This window comes from Drosophila montana, unplaced genomic scaffold, assembly GCF_035044405.1.
Source record: "Drosophila montana isolate Dmon_TW-CO22-7 unplaced genomic scaffold, ASM3504440v1 contig_924_1, whole genome shotgun sequence".
Taxonomy (NCBI): Eukaryota; Metazoa; Arthropoda; class Insecta; order Diptera; family Drosophilidae; genus Drosophila; species Drosophila montana.
Genome location: NW_026999210.1, coordinates 224,292 through 248,471, shown reverse-complemented (window position 1 = coordinate 248,471; position 24,180 = coordinate 224,292). Strand labels below are relative to the sequence as shown.

At 41.3% G+C, this 24,180-nt stretch overlaps 1 protein-coding gene across 3 annotated transcripts; it reads left to right on the top strand.

The window, feature by feature from the left end:
- The first annotated feature begins 1,426 nt into the window (after nucleotides 1–1,426).
- Nucleotides 1,427–22,612, top strand: rudhira. Of its 3 annotated transcripts, none has more exons than XM_064699486.1 (8): nucleotides 1,427–2,553; nucleotides 7,471–8,566; nucleotides 9,438–9,741; nucleotides 9,810–10,704; nucleotides 10,764–11,070; nucleotides 11,852–12,099; nucleotides 12,202–12,351; nucleotides 15,608–20,108. In XM_064699486.1, the coding sequence occupies exons 2-8, from the start codon at nucleotides 7,722–7,724 to the stop codon at nucleotides 18,514–18,516; spliced, it is 5,658 nt and encodes a 1,885-aa protein (XP_064555556.1). In that variant the 5' UTR covers nucleotides 1,427–2,553; nucleotides 7,471–7,721; the 3' UTR covers nucleotides 18,517–20,108. The 3 variants fall into 3 exon arrangements, with proteins under 3 accessions (XP_064555556.1, XP_064555557.1, XP_064555558.1); XM_064699487.1 differs by lacking the exon at nucleotides 15,608–20,108 and adding an exon at nucleotides 20,691–22,612 and having other exon boundaries at nucleotides 1,432–2,553; XM_064699488.1 differs by having other exon boundaries at nucleotides 1,433–2,553; nucleotides 15,619–15,895.
- Nucleotides 22,613–24,180: the final 1,568 nt, after the last annotated feature.

Sequence of the window (24,180 nt, the reverse complement as noted above, 5' to 3'; positions counted from 1 at the left end):
CAGAACGCATTAACAGACTTCATTTAGCGTTTACAGTGCGTAGCGGCTTTTGCGACTCATTTTTGCGTTAACAGCGTTTGCATTGAATCGTCTGTATGTTATGTTAGGGACATTGACTAGATTTGTAATATAACGGTAATCGGTTAGTTAAGTTTGATAGGTGAAGAAGTCAAATGAGTCCAGTTTTTTGCTTAATCAATGTAGTTCCGCACAGGGAATAAATTTCCATTGATGAAAAGCAGCTATATTGCCTAACAAAGAAACAAACTGAAAAATTAGACTATTTGTGCTAACAGTGCCAACATGAGTCAAGTATGGAGAGGCAAATATCGTAAATTAATATTTTGATGAGCGATCTACCAACGTAAATTTAATTCAAACACTCACACTTAAAAGAAATAAAACATTTTGGAAACAGACATATATTATATTTTTTTCTGAAAATAACAATTAATTTATTTTTTGCGTGGGAAATTATTAAATGTAAGTGTTTGCATCTAATTAAATTTTCCGAAGGATATATTCTTTAAGTATACTTTTATTGGTTCAAAATTAATTGCATTTGGAAACATATAGTTGACAAGCGCTCAATTTTTAATCTGCATGTTTGAATGGAATTTTAAATATGTAGATGGGCTATCGAGCTATCGAGTGCCGCAGCTCACCTCTAGCTCTTCTCGATATGGGAACTGAACGACACAGACAAGCATAATCGAATTTCAAAACGAGCAGCATGTGTCCCAAAATGCGCAATGTTGAGCAACGTTTGCAGAAAGTATGGCTTATAATAAATTCTATTCACAGCTCGCTCTATTCTTTTCAATTCTGTTTTGGCAATACAAACTGGGCATACATATATAACTTATGTGCATATATAATAATGCATATACCGATACAATACTTTCGATATTTATTCATTTTAAAGTATCGATAGAAGCTTATAAAAAATTGGTATATAATAACTCCCTTCTTTTTGGTAATAATGCTTTGGCTTTGTTCTGTAAAACTATTAAAAACTAAGTAAATTATATTTTAAAATTATATTATAAGGAAAGACTTTCGAAAGCGAGCTAAAACTGGTAATACAAAAGAATTCATTTCAAATTGCGTGTTGCCACAGCGCTGCACCCTATCGATAATAGCCGACTATCGCAGCAATCGATAGTATCGACCTTGTCTTGCAGCGCTAATGTGCGGACGCGATTCGAGCAATAGCAACAGCAACGACGACAGCGCCACAACAACACAACACAATCAATTTGTGTGAAAGTGTGCAAAAATATTACAAAATAATAAATTCGAAGACAAGCAAGAATTTGGCCCAAAAACGAAAAAGCCAATATATAAGAGCGACAAAAAATACACAAATATTTTTTGTTATTGTTCGAGTTTATTTTTTTTTTGTTATTATATTGTGTTGTAGTTGGCTGCACGGACGGCAGCAGCAGCAGTGGCAGTAGAAAGACGCAGAAAAAAAAGTGAAATCGATTAATAAGCGCAATAGGCAGCAGCAGCAGCAACAACAAGACTTAGTGGAAAACAAATAAAAAGCAAGGAGCAGAGTTTAAAGTTATACACGGGCGAAGGAAAAAATCGCAACAGAGATTTAATTTTAATGTCGCAGTTAATTTGTGTGCTAGCAAGAAGCAGCAGCAACGGCAAAAACAACAACGACAACAGCACCAGCAGCAGCAGCTGAGGCAAAAGCTGAACGCAAAACAGAAAACAGAAAACAAAAAACGAAAACGTACAGCAAAGAAAAGCAAAGAACGTACGACGCAGCCGTCGCAGCCAGCCTCTCTGCTGTGTGCGTGTGTGTGTGAGTGTGCGTGGGTGCGAGCGAGGCAGCAGCAGCAATAGCAACAGCAACAACAAAGCAGAACAGCAACGACGACGTCGACAACAACCTCAGCGACGGGCTGTTGTCGTTCTTTTTATTTTCGTTGGTGTTGTTTCTTTTTGACACAATTCAAACAAACTCGAGCGCAAGCGGGAGCTTTGCACTTAAAGTTTGTTTCTAAGCTCGACTTTGTGTTTGCAGCTGCAGCGCTTGTGTGTGTTTGTGTGTGTGGGCGTCAACAGTCACTGGCAGTGGGCAGCTCCAAGAAGAACGCAAGACGCAGTTTTTTTTTGTTGCCAGCCAAAAACTAAATCAATTTACTGTTGCTGCTGCTGCCGACTACAACAACAACAACAACAAGAAGAACGAATAGCCCGAACACACAACAAAGCAGAAAAGGAGAAAAACAACAAGAAGAAGAAAGCAGCACAGCAATAGCAACGACAACAGCTGAAAACATATGATTTTTGTTTTTGTGCGCCCTGCGCTGCCCCTTCTACTGTGTCCGCAGTCATAAACACAACAACAGCAGCAGAAAAGCAAAAAAAAAAAAAAAATAAAAGAAAAGGTGAGCAGTGGAACGTCCGGAACTGGAACGAGGAAGCTTGCATTGTTGTTGCTGCTGCTGTTGCTGCTGCTGCTGCTGTCCACCAATTCTCAACTGCTTCTTGACGTCGTAACAACAACGCCAGCAGAAGAAGCAGCGTCAAGTGGTAAGTTGTTGTTGCTATTGTGCTTCATATTTCTTCTTCTTTATTTTTTTTGGCTACTTTTAACTGCGTTTCGTTGTGTTGACGCGCAAAACAAGCTCACGCACATATGTATATATAAAAAAAAAACAAATGTAAATTTTATACAATTTGTTTATTTGGTGTTCACTTTTCGAAACTATTTCAAGTACACACATGTATATACATATATGTACATGTGTATGTGTGGCCAACCTATTAAGGCATATAAGTAATTCGTGTGTTTGTGTGCGTGTGCAAATTACATACATATGTGTGTATGCATTACACGATTTCATAATCTATTTGTCACATTTATGCATTATTCTCTTGTGAAGGCAGTGAACATTTTTGTTTAAGTTTTTTTTGTCTAAATTCGTGTTGCTTTCAAAAAATTCGTTCACACAGATACACACGCACATACGCACACACACACACACACACACATACTAGAGAAGCAAGCACTGCGCGTTAGACAGACAACGGACAGCGGAGTGAAACGCAACCAAATGAACCAAACTGATAGTGAAACACTTTGGCACAGTGGTACGCACATATGCATATATGTACACACGTTTACTGTGTGTTGGTTTTTGTTTTTAATATCTGTGATAAAAAACGCAGATGGATAAAGCAAATTTTAAAATCCAAAATAAAATGTATATACATATACATATAATATTTTACTAGTGTGTGTTCCGTTAGTTGAGTCATTAATTGTCAGTAAAAACGTAGTTAAGCGGATATCTAGGGCTTTCGTCATTTTGCTCTCTCAAGTGCTTAGATGTCCGCTCAAACGGAATGCCGAAATAAATCAACTGTTAAACATTTCATCTTATTGTTTATTTCGTTTGTCATTTATTGACGCATTTGTGTCACTGTGCACAATGCTCTTCGTGCTCAGAGAGAGGCGACAAAAAGAGAAAGAGCATAAACACAACATCTCATTGCAGCTGACCGTTTGGTCTGTTTGTTGTTGTTTCATTCTTGTTTGTATTTGTTTTTGTTTTTGTTTTTGTTTTTCTGCGTCTTGCTCTTGTTTTTCATATTTTGATAATTGCTTTCGGGCTGTCTTTGGGGGTCTTTGTTCCAAAATTATTAGCAGCAGCAACTAAAAATAAAGCAATTGATGAAGAAGCAGCAGAATAACAACGACGCAGCAAATGCATTGCAAGTGACAGCATTTTTTTTTATTTATTATTTGTATATATTTTCGATTTTATTTATACAAATCGCGCATGTCAACGAACAGCGGCCATTGTGATGGCATTTTATTTAATTATGATGTTCTCTATTTTATTTTATATTAAAAAGTGCAAAGCGCAAAGATGCTGGCACAATCCTCGCCCCCCCCCCCCCTCTCTCTCTCTCTCTCTCTCTCTCTCTCTCTCTGTCTCTCTCTGTCTCCCTTGCACTTGCCTCCCGTGAAATGCTTAAAAGTGACTGCAAAATGTTTGCCAAATATTTGAGTGAGTGCGAGCAAGAGAGTGCAAATGCAACAGTAAAATAAGAAAGTAAATATCAATGCACTCAATTTTGCCACTACGTGCACAAGTATTAGTATAATGCAAATGTATAAGTGCACGTCTGGGCTAGCAAAGCTTTAGAGTGCCCGGCAGCTTACGTTCGTGTGCTGCATACGTGATCTGAGAAGCAAGAAAACCACTTGCTACGCGGTGTGTTTTTTCTACCAGACCCAAGTTGTGTTTATTACTGAAGCCAGAACCACGTCGCTTGCAATGAAAATATTCTATTAGTACCCCAAATGTCATAATATGCAACTTACTTGCATACAAAATCGTACGTTTATCGATTGAAAGCTTTACCTTTATTCACTTGTTGCTCTCTTTTGGTTTTTCCTTATTACTTTGTCATTAAAATTCTACGTAATTATCGACTGACGTTTAAAAATACGCTCTTAACTTCGATTAACAGTAATGATTATTTGCGTTATATAAACTGGACTGCATATCAATACTGTTATACTGTGCTACACACTTCTTAAATGCAGCGCAAGCATTGTAAATGTTCATTTCACATAATTGTCATATTTTTGTCAGTAAAGTCTAACTTTTCTGCATTTCAACTGGTCACACTGCGTAATTTGTTATCAATCAATTGCGTACATAATATTGTTAGTCTTCCTTTGAAAATTTAATTTCAATTATTAATAACATTATTATTTTATCTTTGTGTTTCTTGCTATCTACAATTTCGTATAGAGCGGATATATGTACATATATTGATTTTAAAATAACAGTTTCTTAGCCCCTAAGTTATTTCACGATTTTTCCAATGACGCACTCAGAATCCCCTTTCCACCAGAAACTGAGGAACAAGTGTTCATATAATGAACATCAAATTGCATAGTGTTGTACGAGGGCTGTTCATTGTGTCTCTCCCTCTCTCTTTCTCTCACTCTCTCTCTCTCTCTCTTACTTGCACAGAATTGCGTGCGCTTTTGAAATGCTGTGTGCATGTGTATTTATAGTAACACCTGTTCAGAAAAGTATACTTGTATGTGTGTTACGTTTTGTTGTGATTTGCTTTGTCTACCAAAAGCGCTTTGCGTAGATTTTGTCAAGTGGCAATGAACAGCATAAACAATAACACACACATACGCATGCACATGAGCTTTTTTTTTCAGCATGGTATCAGTGTGTATTTGGTTTTGCGTGCACAAAGAAATCGAACAAACGAACGAACGGAACCATTGGCTCAGATTGCTGACTAGCTGGCTTATTAACATTGACACACCAATTTACACACGCACACACACACGTGGACTCACGCCTCACTCTTCACTCACACAGCTAAAGTTCGCACACAACGAACGACGATTGTTGTTGCTTTTTGTTCTGCCTATGGCAAAACAAAGACGAAATGCGTTGCGTTCGTTGTAGGTGTGTGGGGGGGATTTGTTGAGCTGTGAGAAGGGGTAACTGTTGCTGCTGACTGCAAGCACACACATACATATGTGCATACATACCTCTGTATGTGTAGCTGTGACATTGCATTCAGTTGCTGTTGCTATTGTTATTGTTATTGTTTTCGCTACTGCTGCGCGTGTGCGCAAGTCAATTAAGGAATGCAACGTTTTTCGCCCTGTGCTAGTCTTCCCTCCGTCTTCTCTCTCGCTCTCATTCTCTCCATCACTATGCTGCTTAAAACACAAAGAGCCACAATACACACATATTTACATATGTATTTAAACTGAAATCAACTTTGCTGTGCGTCATGCGCTTTGTGAAATAGTTTTTGGCTTAACCTTAACCCCTATTGTTGTGCGCAATAGTCTTTCTCTTAAATGTCGGGTGCTGCATACCCTATGCAAATTTTCAAAACGTGTGCATGTTTTTTGTTGTTCGGTTGGTAAACTGGTTTATATTTTATGCATTATTATTACCCAATTGTTTGTAAATACATATTTGCATAATTGTTTGTTTTTCCCCATTTAACAAAAACACACCAACATATATAAAAACCTTCAAGAACTTAAATTTAATAAAACATCTATCATATGAATGAATTGCTCTCAATTTCGTTACGCCTTATTACGGGGCTTGGCCCTTAAGCCCCACATTACATACATGATATTTTTTGCAAATGTATTTATTAGTTATGTGCATATATTATTTCACAATGTTGATCTTTGGCTTGTCGGATTGGCTCATGCTGTTCATTATAAGAAATGCTCGTCATGTTTGCTTATCAAACAATCTGTTTCAATATGTGTGGAGGCTACAGTGCAAGCTCCCAATAGGATAGGCAATTACTACTTAAGTGGTATGTGTGTGCATCAAAATGGGTTTAATTAATTTCCATGCAATGAAATTAGATCGACGAAAATTTGTTAAAAGCCTCTTTTTCGACTCGATTAGCTAGCAAAACGATAAGTGGCCAGCAAATCAGCTTAACTGACTGCTAAATGGCCAACAACAATTTGCCAAATTATAAACAATTTACAAGCACTTAAGCCTTTAACCTCTACAAGCTCTGTTTCTGGTCTGTGTGACAAACATGCACCTTGCCCGCATATGGGTTAACGTTACTGTTGCTATTATAGCATTCGTTGCGGACAGCTGTTGCTCGCTCCATCTCGCTCCCACTTGTTGGTCATACTGAAAGCTTGGCTTTGCGTTTTGTTGTGTGCTTTTCTGTTGCCGTTGCTTTTGCTTCGTGCTTGTTTCGTTTCGTTTGTTGCTGCTGCTTCTGCTGGTGGTGGCCTCATGGTGATAACTACCGCTTGCTTAATGTACACACACACACACACATGCATATACATACATATGTATGTATATGTATGCAACATGTGTATATATTTTACAGTAATAACAAAAGCAAATCACGTTACAAAAATTTGTTTACCAATTTGCTTAGATTGCCGTTATTATGTTATTGTTTTTTTACATTTGCAATTTGTTATTTACTTTGTTTATTAAAATTAATACATATGTGTCCAATTGCGTGGTGCACACTGTTGTTGTATGTATGTATGCGTGTCTATGGGTTTTATTGCACTTAATTTACGCCCCATGGAATTACTGTCGCCCCCTCGCATGTGTGTGCAAAAAGCAAGGCAAGAAAAAAAAGTTGAAAAACAAAAAAAAAAACACGTAATGCGCTAATAAAACTTAAAAGGGGTGCGGGCTGTAGAGAGAGACGGCGGGTGAGGCAGCGAGGAGAAGGGCCTGGCACGAGTGTGCAAAGATTAAAAGCATTTGATTGAGACAAAGCAAAAGCCATATACGCAACAAAATGGAATTGAAATGTTAGCGAGAGCGAGTGCGCGAGTGTGTGTGTGTGTGTGTGTGTGTGTGTGTTTCGTTAATCTAAGAGAGAGAGAAAGAGAGAGAGCGTGCGCTTCCAGTTTGTTTATTTATTTTGCTTTCTATTTTGCAGTTGACAACAGCTGGCAGTAAGACACAAACGGAGGCTGCAGCGGCAGCGCAGTTGCCACACAGACAGACAGCCTGTCACCGTCATCATCTCCCATCTGCATCTCCCATCCTCCTCCAGCCGAGCGAGCGAACAAGCGGGCAACTTAACGAAACTCTCTCTTCGCACACTCAAGCACTTTGATTGAACGAAGCAGCTGAGACGGGCGGCAGCCGTCGCTCCTGCGCTTAGGGCAAGGCGATCTCACGTATAATATGTCCGCGGACTCGCCACGCCGCCATCACAGCCATCATCATCATCATCATCATTCTGTTGGCGTTGGCGGGGGCGGCGGTATCGGTGTGCGCGGCGGCATGACCATGCCGGCAATAGTCCCGCCACAGACAGTCAGCGATCGCTCCATATTGGACTCGGCCATTGGGTTTATCAATGATGTGACGCTGGTGCATCAGCCGGTGCAGGATCCCAAGGATACCATCACCTGGGCCCGTTTCGAGACGAGCGCCGATGTGAGCGATCCGCGCTTTGGCGATGACTGGGAACTGGAGGGCAATGCGGCACCACCATTGCTGCTCATCCTCGGCTACGGCCTCGGCGTTCAGGTGTGGGCCATACCCGCCAACGGTGAGGCTGTCGAAGTGTTATCCTGGCGACATGGCGTTGTCACCGCACTTCGTGTTCTACCCACGCCGGCAACTGCGACCACCGCACTCGATGACAATGGACGCGCCGATGAGCCAGTCGATGCCTTTGCCGAGAAGCGGCCACTTGTGGCCCTCGTCGATGGCGGCAGCGCTGCAGCCAGCAGTCTACTTACCGGCGGCGGTGGCGGCGGAGGTCACATCTCTGGCGGCGGCATGGGCTCGGCGGGCGGCGGCATTGGCAATACCTCGGCCGGCTCCTCGCACTTCAGTGCCGTCAATTTCGTCTCTTTGAAGACGGGCGCCCAGGTGAAGACCATCAAATTCAAGAATGCCGTGCTGGACATTCAAGCCAATCGCTCGGCGGTGGTCATAAGCTTCCACGAGCGTCTGGCGGTGTTTGATGCCCGCACACTGGAGGATCGCCTAACTATAACCACCTGCTTTCCCAGTCCAGGGTGAGTTGAGCTCAATTATATATAGTATATTCTAGTAAGCTTTAAGCTCGACTCTGGAGCTTTAAAGAGTTGTAGGGCAATGACAATTGCTGAAAGTTGAACTTTAGCTTTTTAATGTTCGATCTGTTTTAATACTTTAAGTCGCACTTTGCGCTCGGTCGATATTCATTAATTCACCAGCTTTGTTAACATAGCATGAGCAGCTTTAAAAGTATATGAAAGCTATCCGTAATGTAAAGTTCTTATGAATCCTTGAACAGCTGAGTGAAGCGTTGACTTAATGCTCAAAGCTCCTCTTAAATGATAAAATGTTAACTCAATGCTTAAAGCTCCTCTGAAATTATTAAGTGTTGACTTAATGATTAAAGCTTATCTTAAATGATTAAGTGTTGACTTAGTGCTTAAAGCTCCTCTTCAATGATTAAGGGGTGACTTTTTGATTAAAGTTTATCTTAAATGATTAAGTGTTGACTTAATGCTTAAAGCTCCCCTTAAAGGATTAAGTGTTGGCCTAATGCATCTTATCTTAAATGATTAAATGTTGACTTAATGCTTAAAGCTCCTTTTATATGATTAAAGGGTGACTTAGTGCTTAAAGCTCCTCTTACATTCTTGACTTTCTTTCGCTCGCTGTAACTTAAGTTATGTGTGTGCAAATGATTGAGCCTTAACGGCTCTCCTCTTAAATCGGGATAAAGCCCTTGAGAGCTTTGAGTTAAAATGTGCTTAAAGCTCGTCGAAAAAGTTTCTTGTGCCCCAACTTGTAGATATTCTTTATTTGCTTGAAGATGTATTAAATTATTAAAACTAGTTTGAAGCTCCTTATTGAAAATCGTATTAAATCGAGTCGTTTTATCTTAACACCCCGCAGCATCAACCCGAATCCCATAGCGCTCGGTCCACGCTGGCTGGCGTATGCGGAGCACAAGCTGCTCCATTCGAAGCGCAGCGGGGGCGGCTGCGATGGCGAGGGTGTGCCCAGCTATACGGCAACGGTGCTAAATGCGGCCAAATCCTTTGGCAAGGGTCTGCGCGAGCTGGGCGAACAGGTCGCCGCCGGCTTGACCGGCACCACTGCCGGCAGCGGCAACAGCTCCAAGAGCAGCAGCTTCGACTCGGCGACAGGCGGCGCCGATGCCAAGCAATCGGGCGTGGTCACCATTATAGATGTGAAGGTAAGTCCTCGACATAGATATACCTTTTGATATGTGTGCTAATATGCTAATGGCTTGTTTATCGGCAGCATCCCATTAAGGATTATAGTCCGACGACGGGCGCGCCGCTCGGCTTGACGGGCGCCCATGCGGGCGGGGATCCAATTGTTGCCCACTTTGTGGCGCACAGCGAGGCGCTGGTGGCCATGGACTTCGATAGCTCTGGCATGCTGCTGCTCACAGCGGATCGACGTGGCCATGATTTCCATGTGTTTCGCATACAGCCGCATCCGGTGGGCTCCAGTTTGGCTGCCGTGCATCATCTGTATGTGCTGCATCGCGGCGATACCAGCGCCAAGGTGCAGCATATTGCCTTCTCGCTGGACTCACGCTGGGCAGCCGTTTCCACGCTCCGCGGCACCACCCATGTCTTCCCCATAACGCCCTACGGCGGCGCCATGGGCGTTCGCACCCACACCTCACTGCATGTGGTCAATAAGCTGTCGCGTTTCCATCGCAGCGCCGGCCTGGGCGCCGACGGGCGCTCCAGCTCGCCCATATCGCACTCGGAGAGCACCACGTTTGTGCAGTCGCTGCAGCCGTATCATAATCCCACATTGCCGCCATTTCCACGACCCGCTGTTGTCCAGCCGCTGGCACAGCTGCGCCAGCCGTTTGTCCTGGGCTCGCCGCCAGGCAGCGCCACGCTGGGCGGCGTCAGCGGTGGGTCGGGCAGCAGCAGCTCGGGCGGCGGCGTTGGCTCGCATCATCAGCGTCAGCGTTTGTCCTCGCTATCGGATGATTGCGGTAAACCGTTGAGCGTTTGCGCCACCTTTGCCAAGTCGCGCTCCTGGCTGCTGGAGCCGCCGACGGCGACGCGCGAGGCGCCGCATCGCGTCCAGCGCAAGGCAGTCGATTCGCTCTTCGTTATGGCCGGCCATGGAGCGCTCATACAGTACGATCTGGACACGAAGTTAGCCTCAAGTGAGTTTGCATCAATATTTAGAGTCTTCTTGTGGGCTCACATGATTTCTGCCTTCCAGATGTTGCCAAAGAGAAGATTTGTGATGATACGCCCATTGAGTTGGAGGTGGAGGCCAAGGCGCAGTGGAATCTGGGCCGACGCAAGGATGGATCTCAAGAAATAATACCACCGCTAGCGCTGGACAATTGGCTGATCAAAGATCGACATGCCAGCCTGCTGATGGACAGCGCCCATCAGTTCGATGAGCCCGACGAGCGCGCCGAGAGCTGGTTGGCCCAGGTCGAGATTATCACGCACGCCGGTCCACATCGCCGGCTCTGGATGGGGCCGCAGTTTGTTTTCAAGAACTATAATACGCCCAGCGGGTAAGAAAGGATCGACAGGCAAATGATGTACATAGAAATACTCGCACCTAGTGGACCTCTTAGCTAGTTTAAGCCAAATCTTGTTAAGCTTTGATAGGCATGCGATGTAATATTCTGATTAGGATTGGAATTGTCAAATTATATGTCGAACAGACAAGGACTCTTTGTCCTTCCTCAAGGGCAGTTCTTTATACAAAGAACATCTCATTTGCGTCCATTGTTCCCATGTCAGCTTTATGAGATATAGTGATCCGATCTGTTTGATTTTTACATAAGCATTTCCTGTAACCAAATGACGCTTCAGCACCAAGTTGCATCCACAAAGCTTTATGGAAAGCTTAGTTCGTATGCAACATATTTTGTTTGTTGACTCAGCTCAATACATTTGGCAAATTTGGTATGTGGGAACTCGTATAGCTCAGACAGAGTAAGAACCTGCCAAGGCTTGGGGCCGAATCTCTTGAAAATCGAATTGTACAAAAATGATGCTGTGTACATTTATATTCAGCCAACTGGCTCGAAGTCGATCTATGTATATAAAATATAATATATATATATATAGTATATATATATATGGCTGTTCCTTAAGTCTATTTTGAGAAGCATCCGAGAAGCATCAACCAGTTCTGCTTTAACTTGTTGAGAACTTTAGCGCGTTAAGCAACAAGCAAAAACAAAGTCCACTTTTTGAGTTTTTGTTGTTGTTTCATTTGCTCCTCTTAAGCAAATGAAAGACAAACCTTTATTTACACTCCAACTAATTGCCATATTAATTTTGCAGCTCCAATTTGAACCACGTGGACGCGGAGGCCGTGGAAATAGGCGTTACCAAGGCGACAAGCACAACGTTGCCGTCAACGGCAGCCGCTGCATCGGCTGCCTCATTGACGCCCAGCGGTGCCATCATTGCCGCCGTGGAGCGTTCCAGTCCATTGAACATGCCGCTGGGCGCAGCGGCCGGGCTGGGTGCCACTGTCGCTCCCACTGGACGCGCCGGTGTGCCCGTGCTCATCGAATCCGGTTCATATAGTGAGTGGCTGCCATTTCATTGCGCTGCGAATGTATCTAAAGTTGTATTTGCTTTGTTCCCTGTTGCTGCTGCTGCTGCTGCTGCTGCTTGCGCTGCTGCAGGCAGCATTGAGCAGAGCCCCAAACTGATGGATCGCTTTCGTCACGGGCACTTGGACTCGGATTATGGGCACGGCGATATGCGCCTAAAGGAGGATCTGGCCGATGCCATGCGGGAGTCGCCCTCAACGGCGGCAGCACGTCGCGAGATCGGTAAGTCCCTCTATGGAAGAACAGTTCCCAAACGGATTCAATGCCATATTTATTGTTCGATTGAATCTGTTTTCTATGCACATATATGCCCCAAAGATATACCCTAAACTGAATATACATATCTGAAAACAGATTGTGATGGTGTTCAAAAGTGATTTGATTTAATGTTCAGAGTGTTTCCTTACTAATTCAATAATTATTATTAAAGTGTTTCGCGAAATTCGCTTGGGCATATTCCAAACATTTAATTTTAAATTTATTTATAATATATATTTTTGACATTTAGCAATGTCAAAGAAACCCGCTTATAGAGCTTACCAAAATCCGTTGAATTCAAAATTTAGTACATATATATGTATGTGATAGAGAAAATCGTATAGCTCTACTTTCTAAAGAGTTCCAATTTCGGACTCGAGTCCGGAACTCCATTCCTTTTGTTTTAATAAAAAAAAATATTTTAAATAATATTTTTAGACATTTGCAAGGAATATTTTCTTAACTGTATACAATTCGAACCAATTTTTTTTTACGGAAAATTTAAAACTAAATAATTAATAACAAATTAATCAAATTAATTCTGTTTTTAAAAGTTGTTAAGAACACAAAATCATAAGAAAAAGGTTTTACGCAAAATTAATAATAAATCAAATTAATTCAGTTTTTACAAAGTTTTTGAGAAAACAGAACAAAACATTTTCTGCTAAATTAATATGAATTAAAATAAATGTAATCAAATATATTACTAAAAATTTTAACGAAAATAATTTAAAAAAATGTATAATAAAAAAAATTTCAAAAATTTTTAAGAACACAGAAATATAAGAAAAAGGTTTTCTACAAAATGAATAACTAAATAATTAATAAAATTAATCCCGTTTTTTTTATGTTTCTCAAAGACAAAAGATACATATAAACTATGATGTTCTTTAACAAAATAATACAAATTAACTTAATATCTTGATAGTTCCGATTTCCCAGCGAGCAGTAGGCATAATTTTAAGTGTTGCATAACAAATGTTTTCAACGTAAATCACTTTTAAACACTATTATTAATCGATTCGTATCAAGAGTTAAAGAAAATTCGTTATCGTTTGCCGTTCGAGAACGTTTTAAACTGTTTTTAAATTCGATGCCTGTTTTCACGTCTGTTAAAATTGTTGTCTTAAACAAATCATGATTTGAACGCTTTATGGAAAATTTGTGATTGAATTTGGTGGAAAAGAAAACACCACGAAATTGGCATTGGTTCTTTTAAGTTGTGTAACGCGGCGGCAATTGCAGTTATTATTTACAAATTTTAGCAACAGATTATGTACTAACTAATTCCCGAGCATTACTTTCCCCATCTGTTCCCAAATCAAACCCAAATAAAGCCCTCAACTCATTTCCACATCAGAAGACTTCTCCATTCATTGTGCGTGTGCGTGTGTGTGTGATTTCTGTGTATGTATATGTGTGTGTGGTTTTCGCTTCATCATATTTTCAAATATTTTCCAAAAATTTAAATCAAAACATAAATCAAGTTTTTTGAGTAAAAAATTTGTTTTTTTTTTTTTTTTTTTGAGAAAAGAAAATTGATTTTCTAAAAAATAAGTATTTATTATTATATATAGACTATTTATAAATCTTGATTTGCTAATTAAAATCATCTTGTGCAACCGAATTTATCGAATCGAGCAATCAAATATTTTGTGCTTTTGTTTTTTTTTTTTTCTCAAATGTATTTTGTGCATTGTGCAACACTGGTTAAGTCTCTATCTGAGCCCAGCTTTTGAACATTTTCGTATTAATACTTATTTTTGTTAAACATTTTAATCAATATTCTATTAATATGAACTAAATTTAAGCTAACCAAAACATTTTTATCACAGCTGAAATGAAATTGAAAATATGTGAACTTTTACACCCAACCAAAGCAGAAACACACACGCGCACCGTAACACACACACACACACACACACACGCACACACATACAACAGTTGGCTTCAATTCTATAACTCTGGCATATTCTCTAGCTGATTCACCTTCGCACTATTTCTCCGTCTACTTTCCTTTCTGTTGTTGTAGGACTGTCCATTCCCCCCCCCCCCCCTGTGCTTCACTGTTCTAAATTTCCCCAAAAAAAAAAACCCCTAAAAAGTCCCAACTGCAATTGCGCTTAGCTCAAATCACAAAAAAAAAAAAACAATACTGCAGGCGAGCTGCTTCTACTTTTTTCTTGCGCGCTTGCTTCTTCTTCTTCTTCTTCTTCTTCTTCTACATCATCTTGGACTGCTTCTTCTTCAACTACACCCGCTTTATACGCCTCACTTTTTATTGGGCTTTTCACCTCGTTTAATGCTTTCGTCGAGTTGCAAAAAAAAAACAAAAAAACAATTTAACGACGCGTGCGAGTGAAACAGTGAGAGAGTGACAGAGAGCGAGAGAGCGTGCGTGCTTGCGTGCGAGCGAGTGGAGGAGAGAAAGAGACAGAGAACAGTTGAGAAGAAAGAGCACATGAAGAACTACATGAATTCTTGACTAAAAAGCCAAAGCCATATAATTTCGTTTAACTTGAAATGAAGAATAAATATATAAAAATCTATACAATATATATATATATATATATATATAAATGTCATATATATATATGAAAGTATATGAGAATTGATGAAAATTCCAAAATTGCATTTCTTTTTTATTTTCTTTTAATTATTATTTTTGCTGTCTTCCAAAAAGCGCTTTTACTTTTTACGCTTCAAAATAAAAACTCACTCCAAAAATAAAAAAACACTAGTAAAAAACTGCCAAAAAATATATATATAAAAAAAACCAATAATTTAGTAGCAAACATTTTTCACTCAGCAAAAAATACATTAAAAAAAAAAACAATAAATATGTATGTTTTTTTTCAATTCATTTGCATTTAGCTTGATGCGTTTTTTATGCTGTTTGCATTTTCAAGTTTTTTCTCGTTTTTCTGTTTTGTTAACGCTTACTAAGAACAAGAGACAATCCACATATATACATATATATATATACATGTTATATATATATATTTAAATATATACACATGCATATGGAAAATGTTAATTGAGTAAAATGTTGCACAGGTTTTTGTGTTTTTTTTTTTCTTTGTTGTTTTCTTTCGCTCATTTTTTCGATATGGCAAACGCGCTTTTCTCATAATTTGTTTTCTCTTCTCTTCTCTTCTCTGTTCTGTGCGCCTCGTAACGAACCACACCCTGCCTCGCCGCGACCCTCTTGCCTCGTCAGGCCTAGCGCAGCGCGTCGCCAATGTTGCCACCGAGGCGGCAACAACAGCAGCAGCAGCAGCAGCGGCAGCAACAGTTGCCACGGCAACAGGCACAGCTGGCGACAATGCCTGCTACTACGATGCGCTCGCGGAGCACGAGGCGGACGGAGATGAGGAGTCGCCAGCAGGACACCTGCACCAGGAGCTGGCACACAGCGCGGCCGCCATTTCCGCGCTGGCCAGCGCGCTGCCCAACATATGCAGCTACGAGGTGACCGCAGCGGGAGCAACAAAACCAGCAGCGGCAGCAGCTGTTGCGTCAACAACGCCGCGCATTGAGAAAATCGTGAATCCGCTGGGCACCGTTACGGATGTGCATGCGGGCATCAGCGGGGAGCTGCAAACGGATATGCTGGACGAGGTGGTCGGGCAGCTGGCGGCGGAGGATTGTGTCATACACGAGAACTGCGATGAGGCGCTCTTTCGGCCCGTGGTTGCCATATTCTGTGATGAGCTCGCCGAGCAGCGACGCCACGAGCAGCAGCTCCAGCGGCAGCGCGAACAGCAGGCGGAGGCAGCCTCGGCCGCCAGCCATGGTCAGCAGCATCAGCAGCAGCTGGACGACCACAACAAGCCGCCCGTGGTGCTGGCCAACAAGCTGATCGTGCCCGTCATAGCCAAGGAAATGGACGAGGTGATCACGCAAAAGGAGAGGCAACAGAAATCATTGAAATCTCAAGCGGCTGCCGAGGATGCGGCACAGGCGCTGCGCTTTGCCGAGCTCTCACATCTCAATAAGCCGGCGAAGGGCAACAGCAAAGCGACAACAACTGCCGGCCAGCTGAAGCCAACAACAACAGCAACAACAACAGCAACAACAGCAACAACAACAACAACTGCCATCAGCGAGGATGAGCAGCTCGAGGATGAGCTGCAGACATCGATTAGCTCCACGCTGTCCCTTAAAACCCAAAGCAACAAAAAGTCCAAAGCGGCCAAGCACAAGGCTAACAAAGCAGCAGCAAATAACACGCAACAACAACAACAACAACAGCAGCAGCAGAGCAACAAGAAAGACAAAAAACAGGCAGCAGCAGAGCAGCAGCAGGAGGAGAAGGAGAAGGAGAAGGAGGAGCTGAAACAGGAGGCAGCGCACAAGCGTAAGCAACAGCCAAAGCCGGAGCAAAGCGCTGAGAAGGAGCAGGAGCAGAAGCTGGAGCAGGAGCCGGAGCAGCAGGCCAAGCTGGCCGAGCCGGAGCAGGAGACAGATTATGCGGATGGGCTGCTGGCCAAGAGAGCAGCCATAGCAGCTGTTATGGTAAGCAGCGCCAGTGCGCAGGGTCTCAATTTGCAAGTGCAAACCGAACCGCAGCCGGAGCAGAAGCCGGAGCCGGAGCCAGAAAGCAAGTCGCCCAAGCAGGCCAAGAGCAAGTGCAGCAAGACTATGGCCAAGGCCAAGGAGCACAATGCCAGCTATCAGGTGAAGGTGCTGGAGCTGACGCCGCAGCCGGGCAGCGCCTGGAAAAGTGTCGAGCAGCAAGCAGCGGCAGCGTCAACGGCAGCGTCAACGGCTGGAAATGATTATCCCAGCCTGAGCGTGGGCAGGAAGTCGGAGAAACTGCTGCCAGGTCTATTGACGCCGCAGCAGGAGCCGCCGGGACGGCAAGCGAGCAATTTTGATGATTTCCTGCTGAGCGTGCTGCGGCCGCTGGAAACGTTGCCGCCGCTGCCCGCGCTCGAGCCGCTCCAGATGCTCGACGAGCAGCTGTCGCAGCCAGCGGACCGTGCGGATGGTGCAGCTGGTTCAGCTGGAGCTGCCACAGCAGCCGACAGTCTGATCAATTTTGAGAGCCCGCTGCTGGAGAATGCGGCCATGCCGCGCAAGATTACGCCGCCGCCGCGTGGCTTCACCGAACAGAACCTGATCCTGGCGCTGTGCGGCTCGCTGCACTATGAGAACGAATACGCACAGCTGTTGGCGGCCAAGGCCAAGGCCGCGGCAAAGGCAAAGACTGGCGCGGAGCCGCGCACTGAGCTGGCCATGCACAAATCGAACAGCTCATCCGGCTCCGAGGAGCTGCTCTTCATGGAGGAGCCCAAAAAGCTGAGCAAGAAGCACAAGCGCAACAAGCAGCAGCAGCAGCAACAGCAGCAACAAGCCGCCGCCGCAGTCGATGATGATGAGGAGCTGCGTCCATTGATCAGCATCAGCATGTGCGAATCGCAGCCGGAGAAGCAGCAATTGCAATTGGATTTCGATATGAAGCAAAGGGATGAGGAAGATGATGCTGATGCTGATGCTGATGCAGATGCTGATGCTGATGCTGATGGCGATGATGATGGCGATGATGATGATGACGATGATGATGTTGATGTTGATGCCGATGCTGGTGTCGATGTCGATGCTCAGAATAGAACACTGCCCGACGATGATTTGCTGTATTTTGGCAGCAGCGCGACGGCACCGCGCTGCAGCATCACCACGGACAGCGAAGGTCCTGTGCCGGCGACCACATCCGATGACAATATCAACTATGGCACAAGTTTGCCAACGGCCGCCCATGCCAAGCTGAAGACCAAAAAGCTGGAGCATAAGATCAATTTGATTGCGGCCATTGAGGCGGCCACCTCATCGTCCACGTCCTCCGCGGAGGAGAGCAGCGTGGAGACGACAACAACGGCAACAGCTGCAGCTGCCGCTGCAGCAGCAGCAACAACAACTGCAACTGCAGCATGTGTGGCAGCAACTGGAGCAGCTGGCGGCGGCGGCGGCACAGCGGATCTGCTGGGCATGGCAACGCCCGTCTCTGCCGCAAGTGTTGCTAACACATCACTGGGCGTGGGCGTGGGCGTAGGCGTGGGCGTGGGCGTGCCCGTTACGGGCCAGCCGAGTGCCACAAAGAAGAAGACGAAGCGTCGCAAGAGATAAGAATTAGCAATATGTTTGTTGTGCGTGTTCAGTCTCGTGGTGCTCTGGCATTTATACGCCGATCCGGCAACGCCAAATACGGCCAGGCAACAACAGCAGCAGCAACAGCAGCAGCAACAACAGCAGCAACAACAGCAACAACAACAGCAGCAGCAGCTGATGTCGCTGCCGCAGGAGGAGCAGCGTTAAATAGCGCAACAAACATTCGCGTTACACACACACACACACACACACAGACACACACGCACTCCAACTGCGCAAACCCTCCCACTCACGCCCACCCAACAAGGACAACAACAACAAGAACTTTCTTAGAACCTAAGTAAATAGCAAAAGCCCCCCCCCCCCCACACACACACACACGCAACTCTCTCTCTCTCTCTCTCTCTCTCTACACATACACACACACAAAACACACACATATAGCCCAATTTCTAAAAGTGTGCAAAAACATACAAAAAAAAAAATTTAAAAATACTAAAAACATACAGAAAAAAAAACAATGTGATTATTGACAAAAAAAACGCGTTTGTAGTAATTCGTTTAAATTTACAAAAAAAAAGCTTATAAAATTATGCTAACAATTTCTAAGTGCAAAAGTTATATTATTAGCAATAAAAAAACTCAATATATATATATACACACACATATATATATATATATATATACATACATAACTATATAAGAGAATTATGCAAAAAAAAAAATTAAAAAAAAAAACATAAAATTCAAAATGCTCTAATTTTTAAAAATGTATATAAAACACAACATTTGACAAAAAAATTACAAATTGTATAAAAAACAAAAACAAAATAAAACAACTGATTGCTCACACACAGACACACAAACACACACACACACAAACTGAGTCCCAGCTTAAAATACTGTAAAAAATAAAAAAGAAACTGTCCAATGCCACAATCTTTGTATAAGCTCTGTGTAATCCGCTGCAGCAGCGCCTGTGCAGCTGCATGCATATGCAAGCACACACACGCGCGCGCACAGACCAGAGTTGAGAACAGATTCGTTCTCATAATTTAGTAGCTGCGCGCATGTCCAGCTGTGCGGGTGTGCGCGCATTGCTGTTCGTGCAGCTGAGCATATTGTGAGAGAAGCTCTCTGCAGCTGTAGCCGCATTTACACAGAGTACAAGACCTGCTTTCGTTAAGTTTTTTGTAACGCCAGCCAACAACAACTACACACAAATCTTCTTTCCCAAACAAAAAGCTCTCAAAAAAATGAACGAAAAAAAATCAACAAAAAAAAAATAAAACTCAACTTGTTACATTTTTGGCGCTTCGTTTAAAATACTTTTTTTTTTTATTATTATTTTCTTTTTTTTATGACTTTTAGTGTGTTAATTTATTTTTTAATTGAGTAAAATATTTCAAAAATATGAACTACATGTAATCCATTTTTTTTTTTTGCCCGTTAATTATAAGCGTTTTGCGTTTTCAATTGTAAAGAACTTTGGCAAAGCTTTTGAAATATTATAAATCAAACAACAACAACAAAATGGTTTTCTGTACATATAACTTGCAGTATTTATGATTTTCAACTGACGAAAAGGCAAAAATGGAAAAAAAAAACAACATTGAGGAAAAACAAAATCGAACTAAAAATTAATTAAATTAAATATGTATAATTAAATAAATGCAATTTTAGTTAAAACTACCATAAAAATCGTCGGATCTTTTATTGCAAAGAAATACCCTGTAATAAATGCATGAAAGAAGCATTGGAAATAACCCACGCTTCTTAACTAAACTAAGCTTCCAGTGTGACCGTACTTTTACGTTTTTACCCTATTATATGACTAAATCATATATAAATTATGCAAACTAGCCTCTGCAATTTTAAAGACTCTTAAATAGAAGTACGGACCCAACTGAAAAGGTCTTCCAGTGTGACCATGCTCTTTAAATTTGGTATCTGACTATATCATATAGATCACTTTAAGATACGACATTACGACAAACTCAATATAGCAAACCCATTGAACTCGGGCTCTATCAGAGCTAGCGACATGAAATTTGGTATTGGGGCTTATCCAGGCCAAATACATGTAAATTTCACAACAAATTGTACCTGCGTCGACCCACTCCACTGTGCCTTGAATAACATAATATCAATTGTTAATATATCATTATTAAATGCATTTCTCTTTTATGTAGGCAACTTTTTTGGCATTGATCAAATGGCTGGACTGGCCAACAACAACAACAACAGCAACAACAATAACAACAACACGATTGTAACAAGAACAACTGCAACAACAACAACCCGAAAGGGTAACAACAAGTCGCAAAAGCTCAACAACACGTTGTGCAACAATCGCAATGCAAATGCCGCACAGGAGCAGCAAATGGATGTGGAGCAGCCCATGAGCATCACACCGCCGCCAACAACAACAACAACAACAAAAACAACAACAACAACAACAGGCAGCCCGTTGCCTGTGCTGGCCACTAAACCAGTGTGCAACAATACGGCAGCGGTGGGCATCGATGGTGAACTTGCCACTGTGGTGAACATCGATGTGTTCGACGATCAGCTGAGCCTGAGCAGCATCAGCACCAACAGCCGCCTCTCGCTGGAGGGGCCGCCGTCGCAGTCGTCGCCGCCGCCGCTGAGCCTCAGCAACGGGCTGATGGAGACGAATCTAATGCATTTCAGCGAGAGCGCCGCGCTGGTCACCATCGATGGCTATGGCGCCGGCCCGGCGGATGCCACAGACCCAGATGGCATACCCAATTTGTGAGAGTTAATCCAGCGGCCGTCGGCGGTGCTATTTGTGCAGCGCGCCACGCTGATCGGTGCGAATTTCAATTTGCGTCGCATTTTTGCCCAACTCTTCAATGCGCGGCCTTTGGTGACAGCTGTTGGCAGCGGCGCCGCCGCAGGCGACAAGTCCTCAACGAAGCCTTCTTAATTCCTATCAAAATAACTATCCCCAAAAAAAAAAAAAAAAACAGAAAATCAAAATCCAAAAAAAAAAAATCACCCTGTTTAAGGTGCTTGTTCTATCATCTCTATGTTAAGTATCCAAGCACACGCGGCGCCAAGTGTCACTTAAGCATAGGATTAATCATAAGCAGAGGCAGTGTTGTGTAGCTGTGCAAAGAGAGCTTTTTTTTTATGTTGTGTGGCGCAAGCCAAGAAAGCTTCATTTTATGAAGCCCAACTTAAGCTGAAAGCTCTTAGCTAAGACTTGCTTCAACAGCTCTAAAAGCGCATTAATGATTTGCAAAAGCTTAGTTCAAGGAGGCATATGAAAAGCTTTTCACATATAAGCCAAAAGTTCGCTTGCCTGAAAAGCTGCGTTTCCGCTTAATCTATCTAAAAAAAGCTCATTAAAATCTAGCAGTTAATCTATTTGGGGGAAAAAGCTCATCAAAAGCTAACAGCTAGAATTTATTAACGCACACCAAGACAGAATTTCAAGCAGATGAAAGCCTTAAATTTATAGAGCTTTAAAGATTGACAAATTGTTGTAGCAGAGCGCTTATTCTTTCAGTCATATAGAGGAAATATTGCTTTTAAAAAAAACAAAAAATAGTTTTCTTTAAGAATATTGCATGCAATAGATATAAAGCTCACTGCAGACTAAGCTAATTTAAGGCACTTTCAAAATTGACCAGTGTTAACAAGCGCAAGTATATTTTATATTTTGCAGCTACTTAAATGCACTTGTTTTTTACAACACTATTTTCTTAAAGCACGATGCAAGAAGCTTTGAAAGCACATCATGAAAGCTGCCATTGAGCTTTGAGCTTTGAGCTCTTCGAAACTTTTGGCGAACGATTAATCCTGGGATTAAGTGACATTTTGCAGCCCGTGTCTGTTCATTTATCAAAATGCATTACTTAGTTCAATTAGTTTTCGTTTTTTTTTTTTATTTCAAATAAGTTTTTTTTAATTATTCTCAACTATTTTATCAGCATATAAATAATTGTTAGCAAAACGCATAGCAAAAAGAAAAGAAAGCCATACAAAAATGCAGAAAGCGAAAAGTGTTAAGAAAAAACTAAAAATATGCCCAAAAAAAAAAAACACATTTAAAACAATATATAGATCAGATCAGACCTCAGCTGAATGCCGTGATATTTAAAATAAAATTTAAACAAAACAAAAATAACAGATACAACAAAATTAAATATTAACCACAAGGAAAGTACACAAAAGAGAAGAAGTAATGATATATGAAAAGTAAACTATACACAAAAATATAATATTAATAAAATAAAAGAGAAGAGAAGAGAAGAGAAGAGGAGAGAAAAATATTGAGCAAAGCGCAAGAAACGCGTTGAAGAAACTATTCAACATATATCTTAAAACTTAAATATGTAATAAATATCTATTATGTGTCTACATACTATATGCATATGTATATATATATATATACTATATACATATATATATATATACTGCATATACCTTATACTTCCATAACTTGTGTGCAAACGTGTGGAAAGCTTACCTAAACATATTATTTCTAGAGCATCATTTTTTTTTTCAAATTCTTTTTCCTTAATATAATTTTTCTATATCTTCAATTTATTTTTTTAAGATCTAAAAAAATATATATATATGCAAAAATGTCAGTTAAAATCTTAAAAATTCCATTCCGATAACAAAAATGTGTCACAATCCAAAACGAAACATTTACAGAACATATCCAAATACAACAAAATAATAACAATATAAGTATGAAAAGATTATAGAATTGGTACTGAACCCAGATCCACAAACTGCTCCACAATGATAAAGTCCATAAGAACAGGCAAAGAAACAGTTTAAAAACAAGCATAAAATAATCATATACATATATATTAAATATTTTTTGTATATATTCAGAGAATCAGATACGTAATACACAAACTATATCTTGTATTACGTATCTTAGCTATATATAGTATAGTATATATATATATATGTATATATATATATTTAGATATGAGCATTACTGAAAAGAAAGAAACTTAAAGCCACTTCCTGATCCACCAAGATATAAAAAAAAAAAAAAAAAAAAAATTACATCAACAAAAAAAATATATAGTTCTATATGCGCTTTGGACAACTGCTGGACAGGAACTTCAGCAAAACAAGAGAGAGTAGAGAATGAGTGAGAAAACGGAGACAGACCAAGAGAGAGAGAGAGCGAGAGAGAGAGAGAGAGAGAAACACAAAAAAATATATGTAATATTATATTAATTATATACTTTACATAAGAATAATATTAATTATATTCTTTACATGCATTCTATTTGATCTATACACATATATACATATATATACATATATATATATATATATATATATATGTATATCTATATAAATACCTATGTCTATATAGATTTCGGTGCTCCACTGACTGAATTTTCGATCAGTAGTACTTTATTCTTTATGTTTTTATTCCGGCAATAGAGCACACACACACACACACACACACACACACACACACACATATATACATATATATATATATATATTGATGAGTGGATAATACTTATGCAATGGCTATAAAGAAAACTGGGTATAAGCGCTCGGAACTTCCACTGTGTGCATTTCTTAAGCAAAAACAACAACAACAACAAAAATTATATTAATAATATTTTCTTTATGTCGAATTTCTCTGAAAACAATTCTATAAGGAAATAAACA

What these genes read in the sequence shown, in the direction of transcription:
- rudhira (XM_064699486.1), top strand. Translation starts at nt 7,722, where the DNA reads ATGTCCGCGGACTCGCCACGCCGCCATCACAGCCATCATCATCATCAT. An exon ending in ACCTGCTTTCCCAGTCCAGG is followed by an intron (nt 8,567 to 9,437) that starts GTGAGTTGAGCT and finishes AACACCCCGCAG; the next exon opens with CATCAACCCGAATCCCATAG. An exon ending in CATCGAATCCGGTTCATATA is followed by an intron (nt 12,100 to 12,201) that starts GTGAGTGGCTGC and finishes GCGCTGCTGCAG; the next exon opens with GCAGCATTGAGCAGAGCCCC.